The sequence below is a fragment of the Myotis brandtii genome, unplaced genomic scaffold (assembly GCF_000412655.1).
Source record: "Myotis brandtii unplaced genomic scaffold, ASM41265v1 scaffold157, whole genome shotgun sequence".
NCBI lineage: Eukaryota > Metazoa > Chordata > Mammalia > Chiroptera > Vespertilionidae > Myotis > Myotis brandtii.
The window spans coordinates 5567565-5578175 of record NW_005355708.1 but is presented as its reverse complement, the minus strand read 5'-3'; the positions used below and the strand labels follow the sequence as shown (position 1 = coordinate 5578175).

Genomic DNA, 10611 nt, shown 5'->3' with positions numbered 1-10611 from the left:
GGGAAGGGGGAGCGGCGGGGGCGCCGGGGGAGCTAATCGATACTACGTTTCGGCGACGCCCGCGGGCCTGCCTCATGAAGACGGTCGATTCGCTTATTCGTTCGTCGAGATTTATTGGGGATGGTCACTGTGTCTGTCCCTCCAAAGAGCGCGACCATCCGGCCAGAAACGCCATTAAGTGCGCTGGCGGTGGCTCGCTCGAGTTAGCAAATTGGGAGACGACTCTTCGGCCAGCCTCGGAGCGCCTGCCTCCGCCTCCTCCTCCTCCTCCTCCCCTTCTCGCTCGCAGGCCAGGCCGACCCGAAGCTGGCGTCCGCGGGCTGCATGCTTTCACTCGCTGGCCAGAGACCAGGGTCACCCTTTGGCCGCCAAGTGACCCCAGCTTCAGCCTTCAGCCCACCCTGGCCGAGTGGGGGCGGGGAGAGGAGGGCGGAGGGCGGGCCTGGTCACCTGCTCCACACTGTTTGCATGCACAGACCAGGAGTTCGCCGCTCCTCTGGGAAAGGGGGTTCTGGGGATGGACGCACCCCCTGTCCCCAGGGCAAGTGTGCCGCCTGAACCTTGGACTCTGCCAGGGAAGACCTGGGCATCCTCTTCTGTCCCGGAGTCGCCCTTTGGGGAGGGGAGCGCAGCAAGGACGCTTGGTCTGCCACTCCTTTGGGGCTAGAAGATCCGGAGCAAGAGCAACCTATAGGGGCTTCGATATCTCAATCCCACCCACAGTGCACACGAGCATCCAGGGACTACCCTTGGTTGTGTGTGTATTGGTGGGTGGGGGGAGGTATCTGCTACTGCCTCTGAGTCCTACTGCGGTTCTTTGATCCTGGGGTGCGGCTAGAAGGGATACCGTGCTCGGTGCTCACCTGGGATCCATTCACTTGTTCCTCAATTATCAAGCACCAGCCGGGAGCAAATCACAGGACAGAAGGAGCAAGCTGAAGACCCCATTACCCACGAAAACTTGCATCATTTCTGTCCTAGGCAGCAGGTCCCCATATCCCTGGCCTTTCTGGTTTAGCAGGAGAATCTTCTGTCCCAACCTTCCCCACATCTGAATGTGTCTAGTGTTCGGACAAAGAAGCACCTGTCATGTGTCAATGCAAGTGCTGCGTTGGGCACAGGGCACAGGGCACAGAACGCTGATGAGCCGGGCTCTCCCGGGCAGGGTACTCACAGACCCACGGGGGCAAATCCGGAGGGTCACACAGCCTGTCTGGTGAGCTCCCGTGGCACTGTGTACCCTTCCGTGTCCCCCACCAGCGGTGTGAGAGCGGGGCAGGGAGGGTGCGCACTGGCAAGGGCTTTCAGAAGAGGCCTCCTGTGAGCCCAATCTTGAGAAGAGACCAGACGTGGAAGAGAATGGCTTGAGAGAGTCCTTTGCTTAGCTCTTTCATAAAAGTGGAGGCTCCTACCCCCTGCCTTTGAACGTGCTTCTGGGAGAGGTCAGGTGCCAATTCTTTATCTCAATCGTAGTTGTAGTATCGCAGGTGATTCTCTACCTGACAAGCACTCATCAGAAGAATCCGCTTCCAGTGGGCAGGGACCCCGGAAATCGGGGGGATCATTTCTGGCTCATACCAAGAGCTATTGCCAGGTCAGATCCCCTCGAAGATGAGGACAGTGGTAGGAGAGAGTGGCTCCTCTCGGGATTTTATGACTGCCTTTCCTTCTTTTACCCGTGTCTCCCCAAAACAATGTCCTTTGTCAGTTTCTGCTTCTATTTCCCAATCCTCCTCACTTATGTGGGTGTATTTCTAGAAAAAAACTGTTTTGTTGTTTTCCCTTTTTAATGCTTCTCATATTAACTGCTCTTTTCCTTCTCTCCATTTCCTCTGGGTCTTCCTTCCTCTGACCTCACCTATTTCCTCTGTCATATCCCCTCTTCCTGAGTCCACATATCACAGCGATGTTCTCCCTTTCTCACCTTTCTCCTCATCCCTCAGTTTGTCTCTGCCTTCCTCTCACACGCTTTCTTCCCTTCCAAATGTAATAGTTCGAGATTGTAACAGCGACTGAGACCGACAATGGAAAACTATCTAACCTCCACTGGAAATTCGTTCTTAATCCTACAAAAAATGCAACCTGAAACGTATTGGTATTGCCCGGTAAGACAAAAATCTGTTATTCCTGCCGTCCAGTTTTGGGGCAGAGTGGTAGAAGAAAGCGCAGAGAAATTAACCCATCACTGAATAAACAACAAATTTCCAATCACAATGACCCCCTGATGTGCTATAGAAAAAGTATATCTCTGCCATTTCAACACCAAATTTGGGGACTCCAGCAGTTGGGATAATTACGCTTAGGAGGGAGGAAAACAAAGCGTCCCTGGGTGGGCTCGAACCACCAACCTTTCGGTTAACAGCCGAACGCGCTAACCGATTGCGCCACAGAGACCGTCGTGGCTACTGAGGTGGCGGTGAGACGAGTCAATAGGAGTGAGCTTGCGACCAAGCAGAAGTCAGAACAGCAACCCTCGCCGTGCAAAAAAAACGGACCCGAGGGAGAAAGGGAAGGGTCTTGATTCGTGGAAGAAAGCTGCAGGACAGGCACGCCTTCCTCCATTGGCTCTGGGGGGGTGGGCGCCGGCTGCCTCCGGATCTTAGATAAGGGAAAGCTCGGAACGCCCCTTTTTAGAGTGAGCTGAGATTTGGGATACTTGAAATCGACCCCAGAGAACAATGTTCGGCCTCCAAACCTCCCCTTTGCGGCTGAACCCCTGCAGCTGAACACTCGCGACGCCCACCTACAGTCCTCCCCTCCTCGCATTATTAAATGTGCACTTGATGGCGCCTCTTAAACACCAGGCACCGTTAATATCCAGAGCCTAGTGCTTGGCACACAACAGATGTAAGGGTTTCTGGAATAAATAAATGAAACCAGCTAAGATGAGTGATAAGCTCGACAAGCAACACTGCAGCCCTGCAGCTGCGGCTGCAGCCGCGTATCTACGGCTTCGGCAGCCCAAGTGCACGCAGACCCGGTCTCCAGTCTGTCGGGTCCCGAGACCGGGTCCGCCGCGATCCCAGCCTGCACCGCGACGCCAGGTCCTTCCGCACTCGCCGTGACTTTTCACTTTCCGCTTTACGGTCCCCGGTTTGACTTCTCAATCAAACTTCCCGTGCCGGTGACTGACAGAGACTTTCAGCCAATAGAAAGCCAAAATATCCCGGAAAGACCGGCCTTTCAGCCAATAGAGAGAGAACAGCGAGGGTGGTTGCGCAGTGAGGTCCCCGGCCGGTTTGCTGGAATTGTGGCGGTCGGAGGTCCTACTACACCGCAATCATGGTGAGATGGGAGCGAGGAATAGGGACTCGGGGGAGCGATTGAGAAACGGGGGTCATGGGAGGTTTGGGAGGCGAAGAGGGCCTGGCGGTCGACTGAAGGAAGCGGCTCCAATTTGAAGGGGAGCGCACCGCGGTGAGGACCATGGTGGGTGAGGCGAATGCGGCTCCTCGCAGCCCCGTAGGGCTGATCTCAGATCTGGAGTTCGAGGCCTCCAGGCGCCTCCAGAGTGGAGGACGGTGTGGACGGGAGCCTCCGGATCAGGGGCTGGGCCGGGGTCTATGGCCGCCTTTGACCTCGCGCTGAGCCCTTCCCCCCTGTCTGCCCCAGTCTATTATGTCCTACAATGGAGGGGCCGTCATGGCCATGAAGGGGAAGGACTGCGTGGCCATCGCTGCCGACAGGCGCTTCGGGATCCAGGCCCAGATGGTGACCACGGACTTCCAGAAGATCTTCCCCATGGGCGACCGGCTGTACATCGGCCTGGCCGGGCTAGCCACCGACGTCCAGACCGTGTAAGTGTCGGGGACTCCCGCCCACATCCCGGCCTCTCCATGGACCAGCCTGGCCTGGCGTCGTGAGTGGCCCGGGAGTCAGCCATCTCCCCAAAGCTCCAGTGAGTTCGAGCCTTTGCGGGACACCACGCATGACAGAGCTGTGTGCTAGTGACTTACACGGCATTGACACTGTGCCAGGCTGTGGAAAGCACCTGACCTGCGTGGGTTCGTTTAGTGACATCACCACGGTGCCGTCGGTCCTGTGTTGCAGATCAGGGAGCCGAGGGTCTCAGAGAGCATCTTGCCCAAGATGCAAGCTGATGAAGTTCAACCAAGATCCCCCACACACACCCCTCGGAAGCGAAAGCCTGCACGCTCCAGCAGATCAGGGAGCCGAGGGTCTCAGAGAGCATCTTGCTCAAGATGCAAGCTGATGAAGTTCAACCAAGATCCCACACAGGCCCCTCGGAAGCGAAAGCCTGCACGCTCCGTCTTTGAAAAACTTCAGTGAACAAATTCCTATGCACACTGCACATATCTTATTTTGAAGTAAAAAACCAAAACGGGAACAAATACAATATTTGTATTTGCATGTGGCCTGCGGGCCGTAGTTTGAGGACCCCTGAACTAGGTAGCCGTTGCGATAGTCCAGGTGTGCTCCTTGTGGTCCTGGTGGGGTGGGGGTGATGAAAAAGGAAAGGAAAGCATTTCTGAGAGTTGTTGCTGGCCAGCCATGGTGGCTGCTTGGATATTGTGAGGCCAAAGAGTCCTTCATTGAGGTTGTGGTTCCTCCCTTTTGTCCTTACTAGTGTCTAAGCTAGTACCCGGATGTAGGCCGTCCAGAAATGTTTTCAAGATGATTTCTGTGTTGAGCCTGTTGACTGAAACCTGGGAATTGGGAGGAATTGCAGTGGTTCTCAACCTTCCTAATGCCGCGACCCTTTAATACAGTTCCTCATGTTGTGGTGACCCCCAACCATAAAACTATTTTCGTTGCTACTTCATAACTGTAATTTTGCTACTGTTATGAATCGTCATGTAAACATCTGATATGCAGGATGTATTTTCAGGGGTCGTGACCCTCAGGTTGAGGACCGCTGTTTTAGAGGGAGGTGACAGCTTTGATTTTGACACTAATTTTGAGGGGACAAGGCATGCCAAGTGGAAACATCTTGTGAGCATTTGGGGTATGAAACGCTATCTCGGGGCTGGAGCGGTGTTGGTGAGCTGTTAAATCTATGGGAACAGATTTTGGAGAGACAAGGGGGACAAATAAGCTGAACTGCATAATGTTAGCAGCGGGGTTAGATGAGAAGCCAGAGGAACAGAATCAAGATTGGGTTTCCAGAGGGAAGGTGTGGTCACAGGTGACGGGTCCTGCAAGAAGCTGGCGGCCTAAGAAGCGGCGGTTCCTGGACTTTGTTTCTGGAAGGCCGAGGGACCAGTTCGCTAATGTGGGTGGACGCTTGGCGGAAAACGTTCTCTGCCGTGTCCCTGAAAGTCCCCTAAGTCTCAAGAACATAGAACTTGGAAATTCCTCCTGAGATCTAACGGAGCCAGCCGACCTTTTTCCGGTTCTGGTGGAGTCAGGGAATGGTAGCTGAGAGTTCCAGTCGGCGTGACGGCGCCCACCAGCCGTCCTCCCTCCGGCCACGGCTGTTCTCCTCACACCCTCTTTTCTTCGGGAGGTTGTTCTCACCGAGTTTGCTTGTTTGTGGGCGGTAATGGCTCCCTGTGCTAGGCCGTGGCTTCCTCGCCTGTCGGATGAAGCTAAGCTCGTGTCGGAGGCTCCTTGACCCGGGGGCCTGTGTGGCTCTTTGCTTTGCTTCCGGCAGGGATGGCATTAGTCTGCTCCCCGCAGGGGCCCATTCCTGGGCTCGCAGATGGCACTGGAGGATTTGTGGCCTTTTTTTCTTAGTCACTTTCCGGTCCCTTAGTGTGGCTGCTGCTTAAGACATATCAGACTTTGCAGTCTTCCAAGCACCTTGTCATATGCCCATACATTGTCTCACCACCAGGTGATTGACTTTTTCCTCATCTTGAGGATGAAAAAATTAAGGTGGAGGATGAAGGTTTAGCCCAGGTCAGCTCTCACAGTCCACTGCTCCTTCTGCTGTGCATTTTATTTGGTTTGATTCCAGTCAAGGGCACATGCCTTGGTTGCGGGCTCCATCTCCAGTAGGGGGCGTGCAGGAGGCAGCCAGTCAGTGATTCTCATCATTGATGTTTCTATCTCCCTCTTTGAAATCAATAAAATATATATACATGTGTATATATATATATGTAAATCTCCCCTCTAAAAAGTATTGGGGGGGGGAGGTTATTAGAGTGGTGTGTCCAGGTGTTGTGTTGGGCAAGTCCTGAAACGTGGACATGAGGTTGGACTTCTGGTGAGAAAATCCCTGGGAGGGGAAGGGAGGAGCCATGGCAGGGCCCAGGTGGTGTCTTCCTCTGTCCCTCCTGACCCCCACAGGTTGGACACTAGGGGACAGTGGCTTACCAATTCTTCTGCTCCTTCCACAGTGCCCAGCGCCTTAAGTTCCGACTGAACCTGTATGAGCTGAAGGAAGGTCGGCAGATCAAGCCTTACACCCTCATGAGCATGGTGGCCAACCTCTTGTATGAGAAACGGTGAGTGGAAATATAGCAGGTCCTAGGATGACATTTTGTTCCTATGAGATGCCATAGGAACTTGTTTGTATCAATTGATCTATGGTACGTTTGGTTTTGTTATATATCATTTCAGTTAAAGTCACAGGATCTATCAATGATGAACCACCACGGTGCATATGGTAGGCCTGCCTGGTGTCCCTCACCAAGGCCTCCTGAGCACAAGTTCATTTCCGCCATATTGGCACAGTGCGTTCCTAGCAGTTTGGTAAAAAATTAACCCAGAAACTAGGTCACAGAAAACTTACTGAAAATGAAAAGAAAAAAAAAGAAACATCAGTGATGAGAGAGAATCATTGATTGGCTGCCTCCTGTACTGCACGCCCCACACTGTGGACCAAGCCCGTAACCCGGGCATATGCCCTGAACGCGAATCGAACCATGAACTCCTGATTCATAGGTCGACGCTCAACTACTGGGCCACGCTAGCCAGGCAGGACTACCATTTTGTTTTTAGGCATAAGTTCATTTCCTCAGCTGTGAATTGTCTGGTATATAGTAACCACATTTATCAAAATCCCACATTGAGAAAGGCTTAACAAAAGATTTTTTAAACTGATTCATATGAGGGGGCTTTATAAAATTTAACTCACATTAAGATATATATTTAATGGCTCATGTTTATTGAAAATAATAAAAAGGCATCGAGGTCCAGCCAGTGTTGCTCAATGGTTGAGCATCAACCTATGAACCAGGAGGTCACGGTTCGATTCCCGGTCAGGGCACATGCCCGGGTTGTGGGCTCGATCCCCGGTGTGGAGCGTGCAGGAGGCAGCCGATCAATGACACTCTGTCATCATTGATGTTTTGATCTCTCTCTCCCTCTCCCTTCCTCTCTGAAGTCAATAAAAATATAAGTAAATTTTTAAAAAGCTGGCCACAGGAAAAGGAGATTTTCCCAAACATGCCCTCTGTTTTCCTCCCTGGGTCTGGGCCAGGGCCTTGTCTAACTAGACCTGAACAGGAAAGTATTTGTTCTTAAGTTCTGGTTTCTCTCTGCTCCTGGCCCTACAGGTTTGGCCCCTACTACACTGAGCCAGTCATTGCTGGGTTGGACCCGAAGACCTTTCAGCCCTTCATTTGCTCTCTAGACCTCATTGGCTGCCCCATGGTGACTGACGACTTTGTGGTCAGCGGCACCTGTGCCGAACAGATGTATGGGATGTGCGAGTCCCTCTGGGAGCCCGACATGGTGAGTTGGTGGCGTGAAGTGGGGCTGGCATCTGAGGTGGCCTCCTCTCCTTGACCATCAGGGGAACATGTGTTTGCCTTGCAGATACTGGGGGAAATGGTGTGGGTAGGGGAGAAAGCCACAGCTGCTGAGCCAGAAACTCCATCCGCCAGGGCCTTGGTGTGGGCTGGCTGGCTCCAGGGACCCCAATTAGATATTTGCTACAACAAATAATTCCTCACACTGGGTTTTCAGGGTTCTCTCATTCATTTAACAAACATTTAACAAAATGTAAAGTGTAGTTTTAGAGGCAGCTCAACAGAATGGGTTCTGGGTTGGAATACCAGCTGCACCAACCGCTTAATGAGTTCTACTCTTGGGTAAGTCGATGTACTGCTCTGCCTCCGTCTCCTCAGCTGTAAAATGGGATAACAGTAGCACCTACCTTATCCATGGAGGTGTGAGGAAACACGAGAAGATGGAACAGTGCCTGGCAGTGAGGGTTGTCTGCTGTGCCGGCTTGGTCAGACTCTGGGGAAACCAGGAAGTCTGTCTGCAAGGGCTCACTGCAGTCTAATGAAGCAAGGCAGGCACCCAAATGCTTGTTAAAATGCGTTTGCTAGGAAGAGGGGGAGAGAAAGGGCCTGGTTGGCAGAAGGAACAGCTTGTGCAAAGGTGCGGGAGGGGCCCCGTGGTCAGAGACAGAGAGCTCGCTGTGGCTGCAGGAGTGTGAGCGGGATGTGGGGCGAGGTGATGAAGGAGAGTGAGGTTGGGATGAGACTTTGAAATACCTTGAATGCCATGCCCAGGACTTTGAACTTTTTCTTCTGGTGCGGTGTCAAGGGCAGGAAGGAACCTTCGGGAACCAGAGGCCTGCAGGTAGAAGGGACAAGCTGTTGTGGTCACCGGCAGGAGGCTCTAAGGTCCTGAGCAAAGATTCTGGCAGTGGGAAGGTGGGGCAGCCATGGTCTAGAGCAGTGGCCGGCAAACTGCGGCTCGCGAGCCACATGCGGCTCTTTGGTCCCTTGAGTGTGGCTCTTCCACAAAATACCACGTGTGGGGGCGCATGTACAGTGCGATTGAAACTTCGTGGCCCATGTGCAGAAGTCGGTATTTTGTGGAAGAGCCACACTCAAGGGGCCAAAGAGCCGCATGTGCCTTGCGAGCCACAGTTTGCCGACCACTGGTCTAGAGGACTTAGTCATTTAAAACAAATGAGGGAGGTGGAGATACTAAGGACTCCTGAGTTTTCTAACTAAAACAACAAAGACAGAGAATGAAGAACAGGTTTGGGTGGAAATGTGCTGTCATGGCTGGACAGGTTGAGTTTTGAGTACGAATGGGACACCCAGGCGGAGAGCCCATCAGACAGCTGACAGAGCACATGGGAGCCAGATGGGGAGTCTTCTCCCCATTGTACAGGCGAGGAATTGAGGCTTAGTGAAGGGAGGTATGACTTGCCCAAGGTCACACTGCTGATTAGTGGAGGAAGTGCAGGGCTCGAACTTCCCCTTATATAACCTGCTCCCTTCTGGGAAGGAACTGAGGGAGTCTTTCACTTCAGGCAGAGGAGGGCCACAGCTGGGGTCCTTGAGCCTAGAAAAATAGAGTGTTAAGGAGCCAGACCACGTTGGCGTCCGAGGTTCTGGGGATTGAAAGGCTTCTGCTCTGTTGGCAGGATCCAGAACACCTATTTGAAACCATCTCACAAGCCATGCTGAATGCTGTGGACCGTGACGCCGTGTCAGGCATGGGAGTCGTCGTCCACGTCATGTGAGTATGAGCTGCAAGTCTAGAAGCTTTGCAGACACTTCCCTCTCCCCTCCCACACAAACACCCCCATCTTCCCAGCGCCCTGGCAGATGCGGGAGAGCAGAAATCCCTAAGGGTGGCAGCTGGGAGCCTACCCAGGTTCCCCTGGCCTCAGTCAGGTGAGGCTCCATGACCCCGAGTCTCCCCTTGTTCACAATAGACATTTCTTTCTCCCTTTAAGTGCCCCCAAAATCTCAGGGACCTGTGTGGTGATGAGCCACAGCAGAGCTACTGCAGACAGACTGAAACACTGGGTGGCTCCCTCATCTCCCCCAGTTCCCACCAGTGTGGGACTCAGTGTGTGAAGTGCTACGCCCTGGGAGCTGTTTTCCTGCCCTCTGCCTGCCGTCCCCTTTTTCCTCTTAATTGTTTGGGGCTGTCACCAGGAACCTAGCTGGATAGGTGTCCTCCCAACTGCTTCCCTTAGGTACAACCAGAACAAGTATTTGGAGCCTTTTGTTATGGGATATCCTGCTTAATCACCATGAGAAACAGACTGGGACTGACAGTGTTATGTCCATCCGTGAAACCCATCGCATGTCCTTCCTAGTTCCTTGTTCTCTAGGCCTTGGGGGAGCGCCTTCCTTTCTTTGGACGGCTTCTCAGTCCAGCCCTGAATCATCTCACCTCCTGATGGTCCCACCTATGGGAGCTTTCACCAGTTTCCCCACTTCTCCATGCTCCCCCTCCTCAGCACAGGCTACATTAACGTACGTGAGCAAAACAGTTAAACCCAGTTAGGACGCCACTTGTTCTGCAGTCTCATGATTTTCTCCCCCTGCAGTGAGAAGGACAAAATCACCACCAGGACCCTGAAGGCCCGAATGGACTAACTCCCGTTTCCAGAGCCCACTGTTGTTTTTTGTTTTGTTTTTTAAGTAAAAGTTTTTCTTTCACTCTTGTTTCTTTGATCTCTATCCCCAGCTGGGAAGTTACAAATAGGTACTCAGGGTCTAGCTCAGCCCGCAGGTGGCCTTGACTTACAGCATCTCCACCGACCAGAGGGGATAATGTCTACACATCATTTGAGTGCCTGTTATAGGCCCTGCACAAAGTGCTTTACACATTTTGGAACTTAATCATTATCATAATGACTTAAGGTAGTTAAATAACTTGCGCAGGGCCACTGTAGTAAGTGGTGGTGCAAAGGTGTAAAAACCCACATTCCATTTGACTTCA

At 52.7% G+C, this 10611-nt stretch overlaps 2 protein-coding genes and 1 non-coding gene across 3 annotated transcripts in view; 1 reads left to right on the top strand and 2 right to left on the bottom strand.

Annotated features, from left to right (window-relative positions):
- Nucleotides 1–247, bottom strand: part of PCGF2 (polycomb group ring finger 2) — a 12960-nt gene extending 12713 nt beyond the window's left edge. Inside the window, exon 1 of the mRNA XM_005861913.2 lies at nt 72–247. Coding sequence (XP_005861975.2) covers nt 72–158 — 87 coding nt within the window. The 5' untranslated portion in view covers nt 159–247. The remainder of the gene's footprint in view (nt 1–71) is intronic.
- Nucleotides 248–2320: 2073 nt separating this feature from the next.
- Nucleotides 2321–2394, bottom strand: TRNAN-GUU. Its single transcript has one exon. It is a non-coding gene; the product is annotated as a tRNA-Asn (tRNA).
- Nucleotides 2395–3174: 780 nt separating this feature from the next.
- Nucleotides 3175–10328, top strand: PSMB3 (proteasome subunit beta 3). Its single transcript, XM_005861912.2, has 6 exons — nt 3175–3285; nt 3613–3797; nt 6303–6410; nt 7464–7641; nt 9299–9393; nt 10217–10328. The coding sequence occupies exons 1-6, from the start codon at nt 3283–3285 to the stop codon at nt 10263–10265; spliced, it is 618 nt and encodes a 205-aa protein (XP_005861974.1). The 5' UTR covers nt 3175–3282; the 3' UTR covers nt 10266–10328.
- Nucleotides 10329–10611: the final 283 nt, after the last annotated feature.